Source organism: Aquila chrysaetos, chromosome 8, assembly GCF_900496995.4.
Source record: "Aquila chrysaetos chrysaetos chromosome 8, bAquChr1.4, whole genome shotgun sequence".
Taxonomy (NCBI): Eukaryota; Metazoa; Chordata; class Aves; order Accipitriformes; family Accipitridae; genus Aquila; species Aquila chrysaetos.
Genome location: NC_044011.1, coordinates 24,618,083 through 24,645,096, shown reverse-complemented (window position 1 = coordinate 24,645,096; position 27,014 = coordinate 24,618,083). Strand labels below are relative to the sequence as shown.

General features: G+C 39.5%; 1 protein-coding gene across 4 annotated transcripts in view; it reads left to right on the top strand.

Moving 5' to 3' along the window:
* Positions 1 to 26,595, top strand: part of TMEM200A (transmembrane protein 200A) — a 56,896-nt gene extending 30,301 nt beyond the window's left edge. For 2 of the 4 annotated variants that reach the window (XM_030023138.2, XM_030023139.2), the window contains one exon: positions 23,408 to 26,595. In XM_030023138.2, the coding sequence (XP_029878998.1) occupies positions 23,424 to 24,899 (1,476 nt within the window). In that variant the 5' untranslated portion in view covers positions 23,408 to 23,423 and the 3' untranslated portion in view covers positions 24,900 to 26,595. Of the gene's footprint in view, positions 1 to 10,080; positions 10,416 to 23,407 lie in introns of those variants that run through there. The other 2 variants (XM_030023141.2, XM_030023140.2) reach the window with 2 other exon arrangements.
* The last annotated feature ends 419 nt before the right edge of the window (positions 26,596 to 27,014 follow it).

Genomic DNA, 27,014 nt, shown 5'->3' with positions numbered 1-27,014 from the left:
ATAGAGTTTACAGTCTAACATGTACATCTTCAGCTACTCATCATTCATGCTGCTGGATGGCAGCAGGGAGTGGAAGGCTACGAGAAGACTATAGAAGACTATGAGAAACAGGATTTAGAATGGCAGTCAGAGTTCTCAAACATGTTAGTTTTGAAGAGTTCAAGAAAATCAATTGAGGTGACAATGAGGAAAACAGAGCAGCATGGGAAAAAAATGAATAGTCAAAACCTCAACCCAGAAGCAAGCAAAGGGAAGGTATGAAAAATGTAGCCCTTTTTGAACTGTATGTTGCAGGATCAGTAACAGGGATTTGCTTAAATGTCTTTATATGGATTAAAGTCACCTATCAGTAAAAAAGTAAACTGCAGATTCTTCTGAAACAGCTACTAAGTCAAAAGACAATAACAGTGCTGAACCTGTAGAAATCTTTAAGCCTACAGTCCATTTGAGAGAACCACCCTGATCCAGCAGCACTTACTCACGTGAGCTCCTCGGCATCTCTGTGTGAGTCTTTTATGAAAAAAACTCGAGTAGGATTACAGCTCAGGAAAGAACTGCAGGAACAGGATGGAGTTAGGACCTAACCCCAGTTTGTACAACTAGGCAACATCCACCACCTTGCAACACTGAGTGTTTGATCCTGCGTTTGTTTGTCAGAACTTCAGTTTCCAGGTTTCCTCACAGTGCTTGGTGGCACCAAAGGCTACAGCCCACCTCTTGCTCCCATTACTATGATTCTTTCAGAAAGAGGGAAGCCTAGGTTTAGAATCTGGGAAAGCAGGAGAAGGAAGAGGCAGCACGATACTTGAATATTTGCTTTGTATTGCACGAGTGCACAAATAGAGTTTAATACTTAAGGTCTGCACTGTAGAATAGGGCATTTTTCAATCTGTAATATATGATGATGTTTCACAAACAATATTTTTATGTTTATTCCCTGTAATAGACTTAAGCCTAAAAATTGCTTGGTTTGAAACATTTTAGCTAGTTTACAAAAAAGAATCCCTCAATCACTGATTTCAGTTAGAGTACTTTTTTCTTTTTTGACTTATAATTCATCATATGTGATTATGGTATAGATTGTTAGAGTAGTGTTAATAGGTATGATCTTAAAGAAGTAAGAATTACTGTGTTAAAAGTGAACAGCAGCCCCCCCCCAAATCTTTTACCCTAGTTTATTCTTTCTCGATGCACAAGCTTGTCCCACATCTGCTCTTCTGCCTGTTCTTTGTATTGGCTACCTCTGACCCTGATCTCCTGCTCCCTTGGCCTCAGTCTTCAACTTGTGGAGCATACTGCTTCAACCCATCAATGCACAGAGCATTTTAGTTTAAAAAATGTGAAGCACACTTGTAATGCTGTCAAGGTTAGCTGCAATATTCATATTCTTAAAGTTTAGCATACATTTAAACGTATTGGTGGATCAAACAAGTGCTCTGAGAATGTGAAAACTGATGAATCTGTCCTGCTTGATACTACTGGGAATTCTGAAGGTACCATAAAAAATTATTTCATTAGAGAGAGAAATAGCAATGGGTTGTTTAAACAGCAGAGATGCAGCTTAACTCAAAAAAATAGTTGTCTTCAACTATCTCAGAATATGTGGCACAAAACCAAATGAACATAAAATGAGCATAATCCAGACATAAAATGGAGCTGGAAGTGAGAAGAGTATTTCTAGACAACGGGGTGGGAGGGTGGGAACAAATACTTCACTTTTAAAATGGGGGCTCTAGATTTATTGAAAGAGATTATAAATGGGATTTGATTGTAAAGTAATGAACCAGACATCTTTCCCAGTCCTGTATTTTTAAAACAATGTCTGGTGCTATCTTTGCCATTGATAAAGGGACTAAACTATTTGTTTTCTCCCTAGATTTTAGTTTGGCTTTAAGAGCAGCATTGAAGAGAGAGTATTTAAAAAATAGTCAAAGAAACATTTTCACCTAATTCGCAAGAGATTATATTTCTAGAAGTTATTCTGAATGTTGAAGTGCTCTAGTTGACATGGTTCAAAGCATGGGTTTCATTTTAATTTTGTGTAGAGAAAGAACACAATTAGTGTTTACTGAGCAGTTGAATATTAAACGTAAAATGTGAAGTAATCCCTATGAAGAAGACTGTCTAGGGGCCAGCTTCAATGTTTCAGCAAGGCAGACTGTATAGGGAAAAATAAACAAAGCCTTATATAATTTGTTTATTCTGTTAATATGTTTATTTTCTGTTTGTGTAAACCCATTTTGAATGTGTGGTATATTCAGTAATGTAGCCCTTGTGTAATCACTTGTATGACAATAGAAAGATGCATGATTTTGAATTTACATGTATTTCAGCATTCTTGTTAGTAAGCATGTTAATACTGATGCTAAGTCCCCAGGTTAAAAATCTCAACTGACAGAGAGCTTTTGAAGAAACTATTGCTGCTGCCCATATGTCATAGTAATATTTTATAATAAATAATGTTTTCTATGGACATTTATGATATATTATTCTTTTCCCCTCTCCCATGTAATTTTCTACAGGATAGCTCATCAAATGTTTGCAGGTGGGCTGTGAACTACAAGGAGGCATGTTTTCAAAAGGCAAAATTGAAAGACTTTATAATTAGAAAGACCCTTTCAGCAAAATACTGGCAAATCTTTGATACTAACTTTGCTAATGCCTTCTGAATTGACAGGGGTTTTTTTTGTACACACAAACACACATCCTATATTTTGTTGCTATATAGAGCCTACTGTAATTTAAAGGAAGAATTGTTGAATTTGGGCATCATTTAACATATTTTAAATCTGCTTTTTGTGTATAACTCAAAACCCCAAGCAGACTGGACTGCTGAAATAAAGAGTAGAAAATGCAAAGATTTTGTCCCAAAATAATGACAGACATCACCCTATACGCACATTAGAGAAATGAACAATATGGCCTGTGGATTCTTGTTTGAAATGGTTTTCCTCCTTTTCCCATTAACAAAGACTGTTAGACACTAAAGCCCTACAGAGCTACAAACAGCAAGATGTGAATTCATCAGTTGAAAGCTTGCCTGAAAGTCTTAAAACCCAATTCATTATAAGGTTGATGTATGTGGAGAATAAGGCAGAAACGAGGAAGGAATAGCTGTCTAGGGGAACGGTTATAACTTAATTACTTGGTTATTAGTAAATAGGAATTTGAAGAGGGTGTTGTAGGGTCAGAGCAAAAGAGCCATGGCCCAGTTAACAGATGGAAACTGGGAAGTTCTAATGCTCAAATGCTTAAAGATGAACCTTTCTGTAATTGCAGGTTCAGACCCTAAGGGGAAAAGTGTCAAAAACTTCTAAGTAACTTGGGAACTCAATTTCCATTTTGAATGAAGATTCCCAGGTAACTTCTGAAAGAGGTTCTGAATCACTCTTTAAAATTTTGCCCTAAGCTTTTTTATGCATTAATTGTTCCATGAAGAGGAAGTGGATATTACACTTCTTAAAGTGTTTTAAATTCTACTGCTGATAATCTCCTGATGACATATTTTTTATAGCTGTGTTCCGGACATCCTGGAACATGACTTTATTATGATATTGACTAAGAGTAAGTTCCAGTATGCTGGGTTCTGGTTATGATTTTGTAGGTAAGAAACATGAATCAGGACTTTGTAGCTCGGAACAGCATTCCTTACCCCTTCCGTGAGCCAGTAGAGTAAACAAGTATTTGTCATTATCCCACGGCTAACATTGGTCCTCAAGAGTTGGCACTGGGTGGATGTAATCTACTTACATTATCGGTGAAATAAAGGTTCTTAAAAACTGAGCTGTAATACAACCACATGTGCTGTCAAAAGGAAAGGATAGGAATAAAGATGTAGATGAATAAAGATGTTCTGAATAATATATGCCTATTTTAGCCTATACAAATCTAAATCTGTAAATCCCACCCCAAAACACATATTGAGTCCCTATCTGCCCTTCCTTTGTCTTGTTCTTACTACCCCTGTTCTTTTTAAAGCAGTAGGTTGCTGTGATAACTGTTTCAGTGAAGTACAAGAAGCTGATGTGGGGCATATGGTTAATCAGTGCTGAATCAGGGATGCAAATGGTGGACAGCATTCATTGTGAAGTAATGGGAGCAGATAAATGTAGCCTGCACTGCAGAAAATCAGAACAGGACTGGATTAATCAGCACAGCATGTATTAGGAGGAGGCCAGGGCAAGCCCAATTCAATTGAATTTCAGCATGTCACAGCTCTCCAAGCCAGAGTGTCTGTAATTAAATTCAAAAATCAATGTTAATGCTCAGCTGGGTCACACAGCTCAAATCAGAAGATAATCAGGAAGTGCTGGAAAATTGAAGGTTTCATAGAAATACTCTGTTGGCTGTACTGCACTTCATCAATGTTCTTCAGTAATGCTTTTTCCGAACAAGTACTACACAGTGGAGTAATGCAATTAGGACTGTATGACACTCACCAAGGACAGGTGTCACTATGTTTATTCATGAGTAAAACAAGTAGAATAGAACAGGGAAGGAGTCGGGTGCTGCATTATGCACAGATTGCGAGTTTCCAAGCTAGAAAAAGATGGCACATTGGTATCTCAATTTTTGGCCACCTCTCAGAGCTCACAGGACTTGAGGCATTTAGAGTGACATGAATGTCTGAGCAGTTCTGAAAGCAGTTTATGTGACATCATGGTCCTGCTCTAGGAATTGTGTGATCTATGCCATACCTCAGACGGAAAGAAAATTAGCATATCCTTACACATGCTGATCCTCTGTGAGCAGGATCACATGGGATGATATTTACGGCATCAGGAGATGATGATGTCATTAACACTAGCACTCTTTACTGACATTTCTGTAATGATTTTAGTATAAGTGAGAATATTTCATCAAGAAAGGTTCTGCATGTAGACTGCATGCAAAGGAGTCTTGTTTAGTAAGACCTATGAGCTGGAGAAGCAATAATTCCTTCCAGGCTAATTTAGGGATTATTTAGGAATCTGTCCCACTGGTCCCAAAGCAGGCTGACTCATCTGGGTTTTTCTTGTTTCACAGTCTGATATGGTTCTGCCCTGGCTCAATATAATGTACACACACAAGCTTCCTGTAAAATAAATGGGTAATTTTTTTGCTTCTCAGATGTGGAGTTTTCAGGCTAGATTTGTGGATCTACATATGAACTGAAAAGTTACGAAAAGAGTGCACAGCTGGGTTTCTGTTTGCAGATTTAAGTCAGCTTAAATAAAGACGACAAATATCGAGCCCTAAGATACTAATACTGTGTCCCAGCTTTCAGCATATCTGGCTGTGATGAGCTGAATGTTGTGCTCCTGTTATGACAAAGGCATGTAGTAACAGCCCTTAGGAAACCATCGGGTTCGGTATTGTCACTGACTATTCCTAGGTATATGGAAGGCTCCTTCTGTGTAAGTGGCACAGAAAGGCTGCCACGTGTTATCACTAAGCATATAATAGAGGTCTACTATACAAGCATCTCTCCATGGCTTGGAAAATGTGACTTGGAACTGTATGGATGGACTGTCAAGTGAAAAATCTAAACACAGCTTTCAGCCCATCTGAAATGCTGGGGTATTCATGGTTGCAACCTGCAGCTGGCCAGAAGTCCTTCAAAGATCCTGAATAAAACATTACAACAAATAGAAATTTTCCAACAAGAACAACAACAAAAATACCAACATGATCTATCCTATTTTCTGATAGTACAGAAATTATATTTCTAATGATGTAGTAGGCATCTTTGGATCTTTCTTTTCTGAATTTAGCTTTCAAGGGCTACAGCAGAGATGTTGCGAGTGCCCTCTGTTCTGACCCATTCTTTTACCCACTCAGCAGCTCAGCCATGAAAAATTGTAGAAGGCTTGTGTTAAAACTCTTCTCAAGTTCACAGCTATTTGAAAGGCAGAAGCATCGGGGTCCGCTGAAATTTGGAACACTCTCCGTTGGGATATGCCTTGCTTAGAACCACACCCTGGGATGTCAAGGCAGCGTGAGAAGTCTCACGCGTGTACCAGGGCAATGCAGGCACGTTTCCAAGGGAGCCAGCTGGCGTTAAGTGTCTGAGGCTTAGGGGCTTATGAACCGCTCAGAGTACTGCGTACTTCTCTGTCCGATTGTGGCTATGCTAGCTGGCTATACTGAATGAGCATAGAGCAGTCCACGACTTCTGTGAGGACTGTAGCAAGTTCTCTTGTTTCTTGTTGGTGTCTTAGTGATGCTCTAGGAGGAGGAAAACTGAATAGTGAATGAGAAGCCTAAATGAAGCACCTGTGAAGTGGTCATTTCAGCCCCTGGGCAGGTGATGGTTGATCCTTCCTGTAGAGGAAAAGGAACAGTGTGATGTGAAAGGAAAAGGAGGTTCTTGCTCTGTAAAATCTTACCCTGCAGCTGAACCTGGAGGATATGATCAGCTTCCAAATCTGCCAGCAGCTGCAAGTGTATCTGACTAGTTAACTCCCACAGACCCTACACATTTCCTACAAATCAAACAGTTCTCATAACCAGATGCTTCTTTTACCTTCCCTTTTGGTTTCATTATCATCTGTCATGTTTTTTCATTGCTTGCGTAGGTCTCTTTGTTGATTTGATTTTTCCTTGCTTCCTAGCGTGTTCTCATTTGTTATCTTCATTTTTTTGGCATTTGCCTTGGTTAAATTACATTCTATCTCTGACATTCCAGGCTGTTTGCACATAGTTGCATGATCTGGTTCATCTCTCTGTGTGCTTCTCTACCTCTTTATTCACTCTGGGTGGTCCTCAATGTTTGCAGCTCTATCAGCCACTATTTCAAATGTCAAGCTCAGTTCATGTTGTACAGAACTTTTTCCTTCTAATATTTGCTCTGCTAATTCTTGGGCACATTTTTAGAAAAAAATAAGGGTTGTCCTTTTACTTTCTCATGTATCTGGCTTACTGTGGCATTGCTGCAGTACTTTCATTGCCTTGAAGAAGTAGTAATTACTTTATTCACATTTTAGTCCCGTAATGAACTTGAACTTGTGTACATATATATACTAATCCAGCTGTCTAACCATTTACCCATGGTTTTCTAGGAAGAGCCTTTTCTGCAGAATCAAAGCCCTGAAGGCTTCCACAAGGAAGTGAAAGAGCTAACTTAGTACCTGTCTTCAGAACTGACCTGTTAGGCCAGTATCTCACAAAACTAGAGACTGGTTACACTTCAGGCATGCTCTGCTTAGTGTTAACTGCACTAGTCAGGATAGTCCCAACTGTTCCAAAATGTCTGTTGCATTTTAATGTCAGTTGCCTTTTACTCCATACTTATATTGGCGTTGCTGCTGTCTTTCCACTAGGAGGAACAAGCATTGAATGGTGACCTTTAAACACAACTGTGATAAAAGAGGAATCATATATAAACATTTGTTAAAAAGTATTCTGTATATTTTCTACAAATTTTAGTGAATACCTTCAATTATGTGTCAATAATTTTAATTTTGTTTTTGCTTGTTGCTTTAGCTGTCTAAATAAATCTATTTCAAGTAATTTGGTAACACATTGCTAGCCTTCTACTGAAAAAATAATTAACTGGTGACATTGTATTTCACTCTTTCCCCTACACTCTGAACTGAAAACTTTATGGTGGACTGCTGGCAGCTTCCTGCTGCTCAATCTGTAACTATATTTTCAACTGATCTCCCTCTCCCCATTTCTTCATCCTGCTTTTCTTACACAGGGCTGGTAATTTTGCAGTAGTTTCTTAAAAGAAAAAAAACCTAACCCTTACTGTATCTGTTGGTACTCAGTAGTCTGCTGAGCTTTACTGACCTTTACTTCTTTTCTCCTCAGCAATGCATTCAGAAATAGGGCTAAAGATTTAGACATACCAGATTGACTGTTACCTACAAATGCTCTGTGATAAGCTGAGAAGACCCTAAAGCCATAAGACATAAATGTACATTTTACACTAACTGGAAAAACTTGACTATATATTTTCTGTCTTCTTGACTTTTAACTTGTTACTGAAATCATCTTAGTTCTTTATGCTGTCTATCTTTGCATCACAGATCAAACAACAGTTTTTTAACAAGGTGCCTCAAATAACTTTGGTCGTGCATTCATTTTAGTATAAACGTGCCTTACGTATAAGTGCTTGATTCTGAACATTATGCTGGCTTTGTGTAAGTCAGGAGGATATGCATTAAAATGAACTGATATTTATCTTTGTAATTAACAGTGACCATATCCAGGCTAAAGAAAAGTACGTAAAATATTAATAGCATAAGATGATGTAGCGATAGCAATGTGAGGACCTTGAAGAGCTAAAAAAAAATTACTGCAAGTCATTTGTGAATAAATTGCAAACTATAATACATGCCAGTAAAAGTTGACATCTCCTGCTAAAATTAAAATGTTACCTAGTATCAGTCAGTGTTGACATCTGTCCTGATCATATGGGTCAACTGAGACCATGTTTTAAATTACACAGGGTAGCTCAAGTGTGTTAAAACACAGATGTATATAGACTTTATGAATGGAGAGCATTGCAGGTGCACAGTACACTAGATAAGCTAGCATGCTGTTGGCAACGCATCCATTAATAGGTCTTTAACTAGGGCACCGCACTTTAGCTAGCAGTGCCATTTATCATTCCTCATGTGTTAGGAATATTCTCATTTTTCTCAGGCCTGGCAGCCTACTGTTCCACAAACTCTCTATTAGGGACTCAGTCTAACTGGAACAACAGGATGGAGCTGGTTTTCTGCAAAATAGCAGGAAAGCCATATGCTGATTCATAGATGCAAAATGCAGTAACAGCAACTCTGCCATATTTCAGAGGCCTCGGCCCCACGGAAAAGCTGTGTATATCTGAAACATAGGGCAACAGGATGGAGCGTAGGTATCTGAGCTGAGGGAGACAGACCTTTTAATGGTCTCAAAAGAAAGTTTTGTGGTAGAAGTGAAGGCTCCTGTGTGTACAACACCCGGGCATTCTGCAACCAAGTAGAAACAAGGAGGTAGCAGTTCTTCTGCTCTATTTAACTGGCCTTACTTTATGTACTACCAAGGAATTGTTTGGTTTTAATTCCCAATGCTGTTCACGGATTGTTCATGGTAAAAGAAAAAGGGATTTACTACGCAAATCATGTATCTGCACAAATGAATTCTGCTACCAAAGCTTAAGATACAATTCTGTAAATGTGACCCACAGTATTTCAGCTTGTCTTTCTCTTAGCGTCTCACTACTCACAGGTTACTTGACTCCCTGTGGGTTCTTTCTGTTTGCAGTATCCTTAGTTTTGGGTGTTACAGCACAAAGAGAGTGGTTATTATCACGCAAGTACTAATGGAATTGATTAAAAGTACAGAAGAAATTGTTTCTGAGGGATAATTTACATAATGGGAATTATCTTAAGCCTTCATATTGACATTTCTGTTGTTTTATACCTGTGAAATATTAATTTGTGTCTTGAAACTGCTGCTTTTATGTGTACTTTGTAACTTGTCTTTACTGGTCAACAAGCAGAGTAGCAGTGTGGATGCTTATAGGTTCTACTGATGCCCCCATGTGGATGTCTGGCTAGATCATTCTAGTCTGCAGTTGAAGATGATGGTTGAGTTTTACTGTTAATTTAATAATAATTTATTTCTGTGACATCCATTAATGGGCAAAATAGTTTGACTGTGGGATACCAAAAGTATTTTCGAACTATGCTTTCCATTCTCTGTGAAATAGTGCTTGACTATCCCTTTTTTGTATCTAGCATTTGAAACTATTGTTGACATATTGAGAATAGCATCACACTAACCAGTTTACTTCTTTTGTGGGATTCCTGAGACCCATGAAAATTTTCATTCCGTTATTAATGTCCTAATAATAGCTATGATATAACAATGGCCTAATTGGTTTGCCAACATAGAATGACCTAAACCTCATACACTGATTTTTTTGCCCCTGTGGATGAATATAATTATTTTGTAACTATCTGAGAGTCTACCTGCACCCCTGAGTCACTGAAAGTTAGGGTAGAGATGCTGGAACTGCCATTAAATGTGACAGCTCAGATACTGTGACCTTGCTAGTTACAGCAACAGAGACCTTAGGAGGGGTTGATTTGTCTTGCTTCTTGGCAGGGTAAGTTAACTCGCACAAAGGTCTTCAGTGTAAAAGGTGTCCTAAAGCTGACCCATGTTTTTTGAGTCTTCCTTAGGTCACAGTCATCAAAGCAGATTTCAGAAGGCAATGACAGACCAGATGAGCGTAATGATAATATAGGGCCACAGCTGTGCTGAAGCAGCTGTTGCTGTTGGCCATATAAACACTCTCACCTTGTGGCTGGGACACTCAGGGAACCCAAATTCCAGTTCTTGTTCCAAAGACCCCTTCTGTGGACTTTTCTAATGACACAGAAAAAAGTCTCAGGCTGGTGGAGGGGCCTGGCACCCAGGACACCCCACTGTCCAGGCAAGTGTCTTGGCCACTAATTTAAAACTATGCTGCCAAGGTTAACGGACAGGTAGCAGGGTTAAGTTTGTGGCTTTCACAGTTTCTGTTTGGTCCTAGGTCCTTAAAGTTCTGCTAAGTTGGGCACTTAACATCTTTTTAGGTCCTCTGTCATGCACTGAGACTTTCAAATACAACTACACAGTGTAGATACTTAAGTACTTTTCAGAGTTAAGCTCTTGCATTATTTGAGTGTGTTTGAAAAATTGGTTCTAGGTCTCTGATGGTAAACAGAGAATGCTAACTCCTACTCCTTTGAGTTTGTTCATTTTATAGAAGAAATATTTTCTAGGTCAGAGGGAAAGCTTTGCTTAGTCATCTTAGTTGTGGAGCAAATAGATTTGATTCATATCTAATATGTATATTACTTAAGCCTTCTTTGAAATACCTTCTTCATTTTGTTCTTGATATTATTTGATCTTACAATCATCGGACTTGTATACAGTGGGAAATTACAGTTGTTAGAACCTGCTAATTAACATGATTAACTGAGCATGTAGTGCAGATAAGGACATTTGTTTGGTCTCATGACAGCTGGTCACTGCCTACATTAAGTGTGTGTCTAGGCTGGAGATTTCGCCTCTGACTAAATCAAGTAACAGATTGCTAGTTAAGCTAGATGATGTGAGTGTAAACGGTAGCCAAAGCACTCGAGCATTGTTTGTGCTTATATACCTCCACACCAAGTGCCTGCCACTGTTTTATTCAAAATTTTGTGCGTAAGAACTGAAGAACCAGCAATACTAGTGCTTGTAAATGAAGATTTTTCCTAACATTTTCAGTCTTGGTTCATGTTTGGTTTTTGTTAGGAAACTGAATTTATCTGGCACACTGAGCCCTGGAGTGTTTAGTCGTGCCTTTCCTTCGCAGTAGATGACAGAGAACATACCTCTTTACTCTGCTTTTACACATTCAGTCTTTTGGAAACATCTAGAGACCTTTATAAAATTTGTTTCATGACTTGTGGTTGATAGCTGATCAATACTCTGATCTTCGTTGTGTGAGCTTGCTTCAGAATTCCCCTTAGTTCTGTGCATTTTGGATTTCAGTTCTAGGATTGCCGGGCTATAGTATTATCTCACAGTTTTAACTTTCTTACTTCTAAAAGAAGCTCCTTCTTTTTATTCTTTGTAATGTCTAAAAGGTGAAAACTGAAAAAAAGGCAAACTGGAATAAATGCATAGAGATCCACATGCTTCTTTTACACATTTTAAATTAAATTGTACTCATAAAGTGATTATTTTCAATAAAAAAACTTTACTTCCTGTTTATACTGAAAGCAGATTGCATGGCATAAAAGATTTAAAATAGTCTACTTATTTCACCTGTAAGCATAGATAACCCAGGATCTTTTCTAATTACTGAATATGAACACTAATAATGTGAATGGACAAATGTGTCTAAAATAATTACGAATATTTGGCTAAATAGCCAATATCTGCTTCCATTTGGAGTACTGATTTTCACTAGGAAATGGATTTACGCAAACTAAAGTACTAAAATAGCTTAGAAACAGATTTTGTCACTTTAGTCATAAAGGACAGTTATCACCTTACTCAATTTAGGCTAAAAAAACCCTAGCTTTTTTTTGGTAGAAAACCACAGACAAACTGGAGAATGCAAGCAAATAAAAGCAAAAGTAAAGCCTAGTATATCCAGCTTTTATTTTCCTGTGTGCATATTCTATTTTTTTCTTCTGGGAAGAAAATGAAAAAACTTTGTTAGTCAATCACCTTTTAAACACCTTTGCTTCAAATCTGATAAAGCTTCTTCCCATTTTTGTTTCCCAGGTCTTTTTTTAGCTCCCTCTTGTTTTTTGTTGTAGTTCTGTAATGTATTTTGCAACAGGACATGATGTATCTGTGCATAAGAAGTGAAAATTTCTGTGCTTAAGTAAAGAAGTTGTCGGTGCTCTTTTCTGAAAACAATTTACAGCTCTCAATTTATTGACAATTTAATACAGTGAATACAGATAACAGTAGGCATTCCACAAACAAATACTTCCAGTGCCTGAGGGTTTGTGTTTCTTCAGTCTGTCATCTAGGACCTGAGCTAAGCTGGTACAGCTACAGAGAGCAGGACAGCTGGGAATTCGGGACATCACACGTGATGATGGTGGGGCAGGTGGGTTTACGCTGCATGAGACAGGTGTTTTGTGGCCTGAGAATGTGTTTGGTTCGGTGTATGATGACTTGGAAGCTGTTCTAGACGTAAGAGACCTGGTGCCAACCTCATGTTACACGAGTTTTACGTTGGTAAAATCCATGAACTTCTGTAGACTCACACCTGATTTACCACAGCATGGCAGGAGATGTAGTTGAGGATGGAAGAAATTTAAAAGTGTGTGCAACTGGGCCAGGCAAAAGCTTATAGACCAAATCTAGGCCAAGTCATAGAGCAGCGTCTTGAAAGCAAAATATAGAAACTCAGGTTCCTTCTTTCTCTCTTTGATGTGTGCTCTGTGCTTTTGTGAGTGTCTAACGAGCCCTGTGTAAAGCTGCCAATATTGAATGTTGCTGATTTTGCACAGAATTACAATATATGACCTACTGAAAGGATCAGGCTGAAGAAGAAATAATAGCAAAGAGGATAAGCAGTTCAGGCATTCATCTTTGTGCTGTATTGCTGGGTGTTCACCTTACTTTTAACCTTGGCATAATAGTTGAAATAATTAATGTATATGGCAAATACTGTAAGTGATGAAGGCATTCAAAAGGGATTTTGTTTTGTTTTAAAGAATGCAGTTATGGCATTCCCTGAATCTGGGTAACAGGCATCCTCACTTAGCTTACAATTATATTTATCAGTATCTCTGCGTTTGTAATTTTTAGTTCAAATTCCATAGTTATTGGTTGATCATTTCAAGTTAGTTTCGAGCCAAATAAAATCCCAGGTGATTTCAAACAAGGAATTTCACATTAATAAAATGTGAAGCAAGACATTTGCAGACTGGAGCAAGTTCAGTGTGGGGCACCCAGCGAGGTTGGGGGCTAAAGCTCTTGCCCTGTGAACAGACTGAGCAAGCAGGGCTGGTTCAGCCCTGGAGAAGAGACGGCTCTGGGAGGACCTAACAACAGACCCCCAGTACCTACAGGGGGGTGATCCAAGAAGACAGAACCAGGCTCTTCACAGTGCCACATGGTGTTAGGACATGGGACAACAGACACAAGTTGCACGAAGAGAGGTTCAGACTGGATATAGGGAGGAACTCTCTCCCCATGGGGCAGTGGGGCTGCCCAGGGAGCTGTGCCGACTCTGTCCTGGGGGTGTTTCCAGACCAGACTGGACGCAGCCCTGAGCAAGCTGGTCTGACCACACAGCTGGCCCTGTTGTGAGCAGGAGGTTGGGCTGGAGACCTCCTGAGCTCCTGCTTAGTTTGGATTATCCAATGATCATATGATTCCATATCCACATTCTGTATATGAACTAGGGCTCTGACCTGCTGAGTCAGCTGTCTTGGACAGTATGTCCCAAAATTTTGTTTGAAAAATAAAATTACACTCTTCAAGCTCACTTCCATGTGCTTTCTAAATGAAAGAGAGGCTTGCATTACTGTGGACACAAACTGATTAGCTGTGAAAGTCTGGGTATTGATCAGTTGTATCTTTGTAACTAAGTTCTAGTCCTTGTCCAGTTGAGAGGTTCACTTAATAGTAATGAAGTATAATTTTATAAGACTAGTTCAGCGGAGGTTTTTTTTTGACTGGGGTTTTATTTTTCCCCCCTCCAAATAATAGTAGAGAGTTAAAGATTTTTTTATTGTAATTTTTGTGAATTGGGGTACTTTTATAACCTTTCCACAGAGTCATTATGTAGTCACTTAGTGTAACAGCTTGAGGAAGGCTAGATTAGGAAGTTGGGTTACTCAGAGTCATACTTGAACTTTCCTAGCTGTGAGAGTCCTGCTTTAACACAAGACAGTGGAGAGTCATACAGGTCAGGGTAGGGACTGCCATGGCCCAGGCTTGCTAATGAAATAGGATGAATGTGAGTCCAAACAGAGATTTGATATATTCAGTGTGGATTCAGTGTGGCTCCCTCAACTACTTGCCACACCTGAAAGTTGCATCAAAGTCACTTTGATAAAAGGGAACTGTGCCGCTGTATACAATGCAAAGGTACCTCTTTGCATATGTTTCAAACGAGTGTTACACAGTATAGTTATAGAAATATGTATAAAAATGAGATCTCATAACTCTCATTGAAGCCTGGATTTGTTTTTTAAAAATTCATTTTCCCTTCTTAGTTTGTTTCAGTATTCAGCTTTTTATAGTAGAACAATGAGCTGCTTCTCTTTTGTTCCCAATGTGTCTTCAGTCCATCCTCTAGATCCACTCCAAACCAGTGCTTTTCTGTCCTTCACAATTTGTGGACCCCCTGGACTCATTAAAGCAGTAAACATTTTAGTTTTTTTTAAGAAAGTTCTGATGTGCCACGCCTAGTTATCTTTCACAGATTCTGCAGAGGACCCCTGGACTGCTGGACCCCTGTGGTCTTGCTTGGACCAGTACAGTGCAGATTTGAAAACTGCTGCCAGATCTAGATTTTTTAAATAAATGGATCACTGGCGGACTTCAAATTTCCGAGCAGATTTTGACATGTCCTTAATAACAAGCTTTTATTTTCCACTTCCGAGTGCAAAGATTTTACTATTTAACATGTACTATTGTAAAGCAAATATAGGCCATTTGATACAGCTGCATGGTCTACCAATATTCAGGGAACCTCAGCTTTTAATCTCTGCAGTGGACCTTCTGCCTATTGCCATCACTTAGAATCATAGAATCATTTAGGTTGGAAAAAACCTTCAAGATCATTGAGTCCAACCATCAGCCATGCCCACTAAACCATATTCTGAAGTGCCTTGTCTACGCGCTTTTTGAATACCTCCAGGGATGGTGACTCAACCGCTGCCCCGGGCAGCCTGTTCCAATACCTGACAACCCTTTCAGTAAAGAAATTTTTCCTAATATCCAATCTAAACCTCCCCTGGCGCAACTTGAGGCCATTTCCTCTCATCCTGTCACTAGTTACTTGACAGAAGAGACCAGCACCCACCTCACTACAACCACCTTTCAGGTAGTTGTAGAGAGCAATAAGGTCTCCCCTCAGCCTCCTTTTCTCCAGACTAAACAGCCCCAGTTCCCTCAGCTGCTCCTCATAAGACTTGTGCTCTAGACCCTTCATCAGCTTTGTTGCCCTTCTCTGGACACGCTCCAGCACCTCAGTCTCTTTCTTATACTGAGGGGCCCAAAACTGAACACAATATTAGAGGTGCGGCCTCACCAGTCCCGAGTACAGGGGAACAATCACCTCCCTGCTCCTGCTGGCCACACTATTTCTGATACAGGCCAGGATGCCGTTGGCCTTCTTGGCCACCTGGGCACACTGCTGGCTCGTATTCAGCCGGCTGTCGACCAGCACCCCCAGGTCTTTCTCTGCCGGGCAGCTTTCCAGCCACTCTTCCCCAAGCCTGTAGCGCTGCATGGGGTTGTTGCGACCCAAGTGCAGGACCCGGCACTTGGCCTTGTTGAACCTCATACAATTGGCCTCGGCCCATCAATCCAGCCTGTCCAGATCCCTCTGTAGAGCCTTCCTACCCTCGAGCAGATCAACCCTGCCACCTGACTTGGTGTCATCTGCACACTTGCTGAGGGTGCTCTCGATCCCCTCATGCAGATCATTGATAAAGATATTAAACAGAGCTGGCCCCAATACTGGGCCCTGGGGAACACCACTTGGACACCCTTGTACTATTGCACGGCCTGACCCATGTGCAGCTTGCCTTTTCCTTTTTATGCTGTGAAACTGCTTGCATGATTTGGCCTGCTTCCGTAATCTGACTGGCAACCAGGAGGTTAAAAGGACATGATTAGTCCCTAAGCTTATCCCTTGTTTCAGCTGGAAATTTCAAAGCTTTAATGTTTTAGATAGGCATGCAATTTCCTATCCTTGGCTTTTGCTAGCATGACTTTAAAATCCCAGCTGAGGTTATGAAGATTTTTAATACCACATTTTGTGTGCTTTCTTCTCACCTATTGTCAATTAAAGTACACTTAAAATACCTCATAATCATTAATACAAAAGATGTGTTTTGCTTGCTTGCTTTTTTTTTTTAACCTGTTCAATGAGGTCATTTTTTGAGGTATGGTTATAAGGAAAGAGATGCATCATAACGTAGTCCCATTGGTGTGCTAGGCACTTGGAGGGGGCTGCTTGTTAAACAAAAGTGTAATTTGAGATGATTTTCTCTGCTTCTTGTGGAACTACCCTCTGTTTGGCTGTTGGTGTATTATCTCTACCAGAATGATTAATCCCTTTGGGCCTATAAAGTTGCATATTTTTACCTTTGAAATAGAACAGATTGTACCAGATGACAACCTCTATGCGTAGATAACATTGATATGTACATATTGTACATCAGGAGGAAAGTGTAGATGTGTTAAATACAGCTTAATATTGATTTGTTTACTCAGTTATGTCATCAGTTCTCTTGTTACTTTATCATTTGCATTCTTGATTATGAGAAATATTTTATGAGTAAACAGTTTCTCACATACCTCCTTCATTTCTAGGACTCTAGGTTTATCAAAGGTAAAAGAAACCTTCCTTGATGATAAAATTTGTCCTCTTGTTAAAATTTGAAATTGAGCCACTTAAATCATAATGAATCAAGTACTAATGGGAGATTAATTTCATAATCAGCTGAAACAGTAAGATAGGAAATGCTATGGTAATATAAATCAGGTTCTGTCGCACACTACCTCTTACTGCAGTGATGTTTAGTTCTTCGCTGAAACACAAGAGCTGTACTTCTCAGAAAGTTTTGTGTAAAGTTAAACTACAGGAAAATAGTATGTACAGTTCTGATAATTTCACATAATTAAGTTTCAATCATTTTTCAAAGAGTAAATGAGAAAAAGAGAAATATTTATGCAAACAAAAAAGATTGTAAGTGGTAAGGGACACTGAAATGTATCTGGAATAAAACAAATAATATTAAAGAAATACAATTTTAGTATTCTTTAGTTTGCATCCCATCTTTGCTGCTAGTGTACATTTAACATTAAGTGTAAGATCTCAGTATAATTCAAATGACTATGTATTGATTCAAAAGACTAAGTTGTAGGTAGAAGTAATAATTTTTGTAATACCAAAATAGTTGAAAAAATTAGATAAGCTTTCAGGCATCTAAAATAGAAGCCCCAAGCTTTAAAGCTTACTACAAGTTGAGAACAATTGCTGAGAGATAAATTAGATTTTTAATAGTTAGACCATCTCTGAAAAAAAGTTAGTTGCCAGCAGTACAGTTAAGGTGATGCTAGTGATTAGGGAGGAAAGAGGGGTATTAAGGTGGTGGCCTCTTAGGTAGAAGAGAGAAATAAATAGTTTATAGTTTGTGGAACCAGAAGAAGTTAGCTGGAGCCACTAGAACATGCTATGAAGTCAGTTCCTTCCATTGAATCTGTGCACACACATCTTTCAGATTTTCTTAGGCTGCTTAGCATTAGAGCCATTATCTAAATAGCAGCTCTTGCCTCAGTTGCTGTTAAAACAGAAATGTGCAGTCTGTAATAGGTTCTTGCAGTTGACACATCTCTTATATTTGGGATAATCAATCAGTGAGTCAACTGGGCTCAAATCCCATTAAATCCTATCCCACCCATTTTGTCATTTGCTTAGCTTCCAAAGGATAACTGGGTATTACTTGTGTAGACAGTTCCTAGCTTCAGAAGGAGTCTGAGTCACTCCTCTTACCTGCCATACCTCCCTGTGGAGGTGTCCAGGCTGTTCAAGTTGCTCTGTGCTCTGCAGCTGCTCTAGTGAGTCCCCAAGTCACCTGCCTCCTGCCTCCCTTCCTTACTGTAGGCTGGCAAAGTCAGGTATGGGTAATGCTAGCAGCATATATGCACCATATTTCTCTCTGATCATCAGTGATAGCCTGGTGTACTGGCAGAAAAGAGGGATCCTCGTCCACTTGTGCTAAATTACAGTTTGTCTATGGTAATTCACCTATGCCTTATCTTTGTATCACAGAGTGAATCTACCGTTTCTTTGTTGATTTGAGTTGTTTGACCTGACTTGGTTAGGAAAATACTTCATTCTTTGCTTGGCGAATGCAAGTCTAATCACAACAAACTGTTTTATGAAAGCTGTTTTTACCCTCTTTCTTAAGTTTCATTTATGACAGCCTTTCCTTGAGCATCTGAGCAACCCTTCCCCATACGGAAAGGAGAATCCCTTCCAGCCTCTGTGGCAGCCTTGGCTTGCATAGCCAGTGTAATGTAAGGAAAAAGCAGATGTCACTCCACATCCCAGGGTGACACTTCTTTTATCATTACCCATTTTGCATCACGTCTGCAAACCTTTCTTGCATGAATTTATTCCTCTGGCTCTACTATTCTTTTTTTAGGTGGGCTGCAGCCCCTCTCATGGCTCCTTACCCACCCATACTTTTGCAGGTGTTATTGTATTGGGTTTGCATTGCAAGGTTTTGGTAGCTAGGGAGGGGGGCTACATGAGTGGCTTCAGTGAGAAGCTGCTAGAAGCTTCCCCTATGTCAGATAGAGCCAGTGCCAGCCCGCTCCAAGACGGACTCACCGCTGGCCAAGGCCGAGCCCATCAGCAATGGTGGTAGTGCCTCTGGGATAACATACTTAAGAACGGGAAAAAGTTGCTGCGCAGCTGCAGCCGGAGGAGAGGAGTGAGAATGTGTGAGGGAAACAACCCTGTAGATCCCCATGTCAGTGAAGAAAGAGGGGGAGGAGATGCTCCAGGCACCAGAGCAGAGATTCCCCTGCAGCCCGTGGGGAAGACCATGGTGACGCAGGCTGTCCCCCTGCAGCCCATGGAAGTCCACAGTGGAGCAGATATCTACCTGCAGCCCGGGGAGGACCCCACGCTGGAGCAGGGGATGCTCAAAGGAGGCTGTGACCCCATGGGAAGCCTGCGCTGGAGCAGGCTCCTGGCAGGACCTGTGGACCCGTGAAGAGAGGAGCCCACGCTGGAGCAGGTTTTCTGGCAGGACTTGTGACCCTGTGGGGGACCCATGCTGGAGCAGTCTGTGCCTGAAGGACTGCACCCTGTGGAAGGGACCCACGCTGGAGCAGTTCGTGAAGAACTGCAGCCCGTGGGAAGGACCCATGTTGGAGAAGTTAATGGAGAACTGTCTCCCATGGGAGGGACCCCACGCTGGAGCAGGGGAAGAGTGTGAGGAGTCCTGCACCTGAGGAGGAAGGAGCGGCAGAGACAACGTGTGATGAACTGACCCCAACCCCCATTCCCCGTCCTCCTGCACCGCTGGGAGGCGGGGGTAAGTAGAGAAAATCAGAATTAAGGTTAAGCCCAGGATGAAGGGGTGGGGGGGGGGGGGGGGGTGTTTTAAGATTTGGGTTTTTTTTGTCATTATCCTACTCGGATCTGATTGGTAATAAATTAAACTAATTTCCCCAAGTTGAGTCTGTTTTGCCTGTGACGGTAATTGGTGAGTGATCTCTCCCTCCCTATCATTATCTCGACCCATGAGCCCTTTGTTGCATTTTCTCTCCCCTGTTCAGCTGAGGAGGGGAGCGATAGAGCTGCTTTGGTGGGCTCCTGGCATCCCACCACAGTTATCCAGGTCTTTCCCTTCATCTCCATTTCTCTGTCCTTGCCGCATGGCGCTCTGCAGGCCGTACTGAGTCTACAGTCACCTGAGATAACTACCAGTAGTATCTGCTGAGGGGTCCGTACTTTCTTTGTGCTAAAGGGCACATAACAACCTGTTACTCCATTTGCTGCTGGGGTTTTTTAAGGCATCTCCTAGAAAGCCTACCAGATGCAGAGGACTGGCCTTAGCCTACAGCCTGGATGAAAGGTGAAGTACATCTTGCTGATGGCCATTGAAGAGATGAGAACTGAAGCATCAAGAGCCTGAGTCATTCTCCTCTGTGCAAACAATGCAGAGAGAGAGCAAGAGGGAGAGCGAGCGGGAGCTGCTTTACAGGATCTCTACCAACAGGCTTTTCTGGGGTGATCTTTGAGTGGCTGACGGGGCTGGTGTCAGGGCCACTGTAACAGCACAGTGCAAACCAAAGCTAAATGTAGAGGTAAATCTGGGCCACTGCTTCTTTCAAAACTAAAACCCTAAGGTGTGCAGGTCTTTGGACCTGATGGTGAAACAAACAGAGCAGCTACAAGGTTCAAGAGTCACTCAACATTTGTTCTTCAAAAGGAGCCTGGCAGTGGTGGTGCTTTTGTATCAGCAAGATGGTTGTGTTTTATAAAATCAGTTACAGGCCTGTCCCTTTCTTTTTGTTCTGTGTTCCACATCCATTTTACCATTATTTGATTCGTTTTAGAGCCAGCCTGTGTCATTCACAGTGCCTCCAAAGAGATGCTGTCTGAGCTTTTAGTGTAATCTTTATTTACCTCTGAGTCAAAGTCTTCTTAGTCTTAGCTTGTTCAGAAGTTTGAATGCAGACTTCAGGGTAAAACGAAATGTAATTGCTGTACCAAGTTAAATAAGAGAAGCAGCATTTGTAACTGGCACTCATTATGGCTGTTATGTGGTGAAACTAAACAGATTTGCAGAATAAATCGAATGTATCTACAATGTCACTTTATTCTAAATATAATACTTTCTAAGAAAAGGTTTCCATCTTAATATGTACTTCATTGTAATTGGTTTCTGAAAAGCTGTCAGCATGAAGTGAAATTATCTCATACCAATATGTCTGTTAATACTATTGATTTTATTAGATGTAGAAGAGATCAAAATTCTGCTGTTAATACTAAGTAGCTTATAAGCCTTACGAACACTGTGGCTTATTACAAGTTGTTATTTACAAACCTGGTTGTGATTTTTTCCATTAAAGAAGATTTAATAATATTGATGTGAACTCAAGAAATAGGAAAGAGACTCTTTCTATGTGTAAAAGATGTTTGTATCTTGTTGCAGCCAGACTTTCTCTCCCCTGCGCCCAAGTTCTGATGCAGGTAGAGTGAACAGAGGAGCAACATGTTCCCCTGAAATGTTATAATTTTTAAATTGTTGGGTTTTTAAATTATCATTAAAAAAAATAAAGTTATCATTTTTAAATTGGAATTTTTAAATTGTTACATTAAAAAAAACGGCTTTTTATGAAGCATTCAAGAAATTAGTTGGCATTGAACTATTGAAATTGCCCAGATAGCACTTCCATAAAAATGGAAGTGAATTGCAAAGGGTGAGAATTTCCAGAGAGATTAGGAACATGAAACCTGACACTACAAGTGAAATTTCTGAGATTTTTTGGAATAATGCTATGAATTTCTCTTTCAGAAATTCGGAAAATGCTGTGTACTTAGCACCCTAGGCCTTTTTTCAGGTCTTTCCTTCATACAGAAAAGGTTTCTCACAGAGAGAGAGGAAGTGCTCTGTCCTTCAGTAATGATGGTGCAGGGAGGAAGTTTAGGTTGCTGCTCTTTCTGTCTGTCATCTGAATGCTGCTGAACAGATAATAATGAACACTGGATCCTTTTTCTTTCTGGGTTAGTCCTTCCACTTGGCCACCTATCTCAAATTCCCTATTAGTTTCATAATCAAATTCATAATTGGTGGGTTGGACCGATTTCTGTTTGTAGATATACTTGTGTGACACCTGCTTGCAGTGGTGGAAACCTATGATAGTGTCCAAATATAGAGTCTGTTTCTCATACCATGGTAGATCGAATCTTTTTTTTTATGAGTGCACTGCTAAGATTTTTTAAAAAAACATAAATATTTTAAGAGATCTGATGAGAATTACTGCCTGTAAATTGCAAGCAGTCACCAGTTTGCTTTGCCTCTGCTTTTCAGCCTCTCACATTATTCACCCAGTCCAACTTTAGCTTTGTCTGCTTGTGAAACCATCCCCAGCTTTGACATGGAGCCCTTTCCTCTGCAACAGACTGTCAGTCTTTCTTTATCTCTGAGCCTAGTAAGGCCACCGAAGAGAACATAATTTTTTCATACTTGGTTTAGAGCATCTTAATTTTACTCCATAATATTATCTAGTATTCATTCTAATATTCATTAATTAAGCTTAGAAACTATTTTTGAGTCTGATTATAAGGTGGCTTGTAAAATAAAATACAATTATCCTGAACTGTGTTGTTTTATTTGTTACTCTTACTCATAAAAAACTATCAAACATGGCTTTCTCTTTTTAAACCCATGCTGCTTAATGTTTCTCATGTAATAGACAGCCAGGTATGAAAGTAAGTCTAAAATGAAAAAATTTCCTCATAAAATGATAAAGCTTTGAATTGATGAACTTGAAATTTATGAAGATTTCTTATCTGGTAAATGAGGAACCAAAAAGGGGAGAAAAAAGATCTAGATATGCATAAAAGAGGATGAGCTTTATTAGGAAAGGCAAAAATTATTCTGTAGTTGAGACTTAGGTGATCTGAATAGGCTTAAAAGCTTCTTTAAATGATGGAATAAATATGTATTAATATACGCTGAAATCTATAAAGAAAGATGTATTCATAGTCATTGTGTGTCATAGAAGTTTTTAAAAGAACTACTAGCTAAAGTGCTAAAATTATCTAAAACGCGTACAAGGTAATAATACATTAGTGACTTTGCTGCAGACCAGTCCAGAGATAAGTCATCTGGTAAGACTTCTGAATATTTTCATCTTTAATCCTGATATATCACCACTAAGAGCACTAGCTTTCTGCTACTGTCTGTATCACTGATGGAAGATTTATTACCTATGTTTACAGTGATAAAAGACTTTTCGAAATGTTTTTAAGATGCTATGTGAATCTCAAAACTGCTACTATGTCATAACTAGATTAAGATATAGTAGCTTTTTTAAAGTCATGAATATTTTGATTACCAAGAAATACCTACAGAATACCAAAGTGCTATCTATATTTGCAGACACAACCTTTGCTTGCCTCAATATTTCTGCTCTTTTTTGTTTGTTTTTTTTTTTTCTTTTCCAGAGCACAATATAGAACTATGATAGCAACCGGAGGAGTCATAACAGGACTGGCTGCCTTAAAAAGGCAAGACTCTGCCAGATCTCAGCAACATGTAAATCTTGCCACAGCACCAGCTTCTGAGGAGAAGAAACCAGTTAGACGGCGGCCCAGAGCAGATGTAGTAATTGTCAGGGGCAAAATCCGTCTCTATTCTCCATCGGGATTCTTCCTTGTTTTGGGAGTGCTTATCGCATTCTTTGGAATTGCAATGGCCATCCTTGGATACTGGCCCCAAAAGGAACAGCTTTTAGGATCTGAAGATAATCTATCTGTAAATGAAACCCAGGTCCTGAGAAGCCAAGGAAGCATTTTACTTCGTTTCTTTGAACAGCATGTGCACTCAGATAAGATGAAAATGCTGGGCCCTTTTACTATGGGCATTGGAATCTTCATTTTTATTTGCGCAAATGCCATTCTGCATGAAAACCGTGACAAGGAAACAAAAATCATACACATGAGAGACATATACTCCACTGTAATAGACATCCACACCTTGAGGATTAAGGAACAAAAGCAGCTGAGTGGTGCCTTCACTGGCTTGTTGGGGGAAGGAGAACTCAGGCACAGCGGGAGCTCGTGTGCATCGCGGCTGGCTGCGGACACGGTTGCACCTTTCTCTGGCTTCAAGAGTAATTTTAGGATGGATAGTTCTGCTGAAGAAGATGAGATTACCCTAAATGAAGATAGGACCACTGGTAGCCTCCTGCCACCTCTGCTGACTGAGCAATCTGGTTCACTCTTTGGACTTTACCCTCACACCAGCAAGGCTTCAGATGACAAAAACACTAGCTCTATGAAGTGTGAAACAAAATCCATTGTATCATCTTCCATTAGTGCTTTCACACTGCCAGTAATTAAACTGAATAACTGTGTTATTGATGAGCCCAGTATAGACAATATAACTGAGGACTCAGAGATCACTAGGAGTCGGTCTAGAAATCTGTCGATGGATTCTCTGGCCATTCCACTAACTGATACTAATGAATCCTACAGACCGACTGCTACCATGCTGCCGCGACACAATTCATTTGTGGACACTCCCTCTGATCAGTTCAAATCTTCTATGACTCTCGGACCAAGCACAGGAAAGCTTTTATCCCCTGGCGCTGCCAGGAAACAGTTTGGGTCCAACACATCTTTGCATCTTCTGTCTTCACATTCAAAGTCCCTGGACTTGGACAGGGGTCCATCTACGCTCACTGTCCAAGCTGAACAAAGGAAACATCCCAGCTGGCCCAGACTGGATCGGAGCAACAGTAAAGGGTATATGAAACTAGAAAACAAAGAGGACCCAATGGATAGGTTACTTGTGCCACAAGCAGCAGTCAAGAAAGACTTTACTAATAAGGAAAAGCTTCTTATGATATCAAGATCTCATAATAATTTGAGTTTTGAACATGATGAGTTTTTGAGTAACAACCTGAAGCGAGGAACTTCTGAAACAAGATTTTAATATTTAAATTGCAATTTAGAAGATGTCATACGGTATTTTTAAAAAAAAAAACCAAAAACATTTTGACAAGTGTTTCCTTTTCAGTAAGACTAGTACAAGCCTGTTTTTAACCAAATGCTTAATAGCCCATTAAAATTGGCTTGTGTGAACAGAGATCTTCATCTTTGTAATGCCAAGAGTTTTTTGTCTTAGTAACATACAGCTGCAATACTGTACATTATCATTGCTCAGAGTTTTGGTATGACTGATTCCAATTTTTCCCAAGTCATTACTTCTTTTGTTCCGTTTAAGCATGTTACTTTTTATCAATTTGAGTCCAGAAGCCTGCATTAGGAAAAAAGCTCCATTTACCTGTGAGTTCTGTTTATTTAATGACTGCAAGAGTCTAAAAACGGTGCTTGTGGTCTAGAATGGGAAGTGAGCAGGAGCACATACTGGAATTGTCAAGTCCAGGCCTTTATCCTAGGTGTTGTCTTTCACATACAGTACATCTCGGTAACTGATGTCTTGCCATTGTCATTGTGAGGAACTTGTTTACGTATTGGGGTGGGTGGATAGAAAAGAGTGGGTATAATTAAAACCATTTTTGTGAATTCATTGTAATTGGTCGAGTTGAATACCAGTGTTGTGAATTATTAACTATGCTTTGTACAATAATCTTTCTACATCCATTGTTATTTAATCCTGTAATTCTAGGAAAACATATATAAAATAAGAAATCTGAAAATTCTTCTGGGATTAGTTCTCTAAACCACTTTGATTGGCAGCAGTTTTAAAATGAAAATACACAGATTCAATTAAAATCTTAGGAACATGATGAATGCCAACAGGATTTTAGAAACATGGTGTATAATAAGATGATATTGTGACATGCATCTGAGGAGAATAATGGAAAATGAATATATTGCCTCTCATTACAATAGCAAGAAGCTAAATGACTAGATCTCTGTGTTCAAAATACTGATACAAAGCATACAATTCAATATGTATACTAATATAGTGTGAAAGCCCCTTGCCTAAATTTTGATTTATATATTTTACGTAATTATTGGTGTGATGGTTCACTGGAGGCTTAGCTGTGGCAGTTTGCATTACAAGATTTTGCAAAAGGAAGTGACATTTAAAACAATGTTTTTCTCAGCAAAGCAAGCTTCACAGTTGACAGTTGTAGGCTATTGCTAAAGAAAATGAGAATTTGAATGTGCATACCAGCAGGTTTTCACGTATTTCATTGAGGTATTTAGGCCATGATCCTGCCATGACAGCCACGCTAGAGAATGTCACTTCAAGCTGCAAGGCTCATCTAACAGGATGTTGGTCTTAATTGGTCGGTTTTGATATATTCACTTAACCTAAATACTCAGGAATTATTTTTAATGGCTTTTCCCAAAAAGAATCAAACCTGTTCAAATGTCATTGTTCTTCAATTACTTTGATTATGAAAGATCAAAGATAAAAATACCCGCCTTTTTTTTTTTTAATATTCAGCTCCATATTTCAACTGCATGATGTTTATGTATCAGGAGCATTACTTGCTCAGTGAATTGAGGCATAGTGTTAACTGTTAGAACCTCAAGCCTATATATTGTAACAGAGTTGGCTAAATATTTTGCTATGAAGCTTTTAATAACTTTCTGGTTTGTGTTCTTAAGACATTTGCTATTTTTTGAAATAAAATAAAATGTCTATCTACATATATCCATTGTCAGACCTGTTTTTCTTTATGATCTCAAATCTTCCATATCAAAGTATAATTAGGTATCATAACATTGTATATAAAGTTGCGCTTAATATATTAGCCTGCCACTAGATATTTCGCTATGACAAATTGATTTCAACGACATCCCTACACATGTAAAGGCTGAATATTTTTTCTTCCATGTAATGTGAATGTATTCAAAGTGGTTTTGATATAAGGAAATTTTGTATAAAAAGAACATCCTGTTCTTTTTAGTTTGGCAGTAAGTATTCTTATAAAAATGGAAAACACTATTAAAGACATGAACGATGTAAGCTTTTATTTTCTTAATAGCTACATTAAATCACAGCTTAAAAGACTGGTTTTTTGGGTACCATCATATGTGGGAATAGTAGTCCTTTTCTGAGTATAGCAGG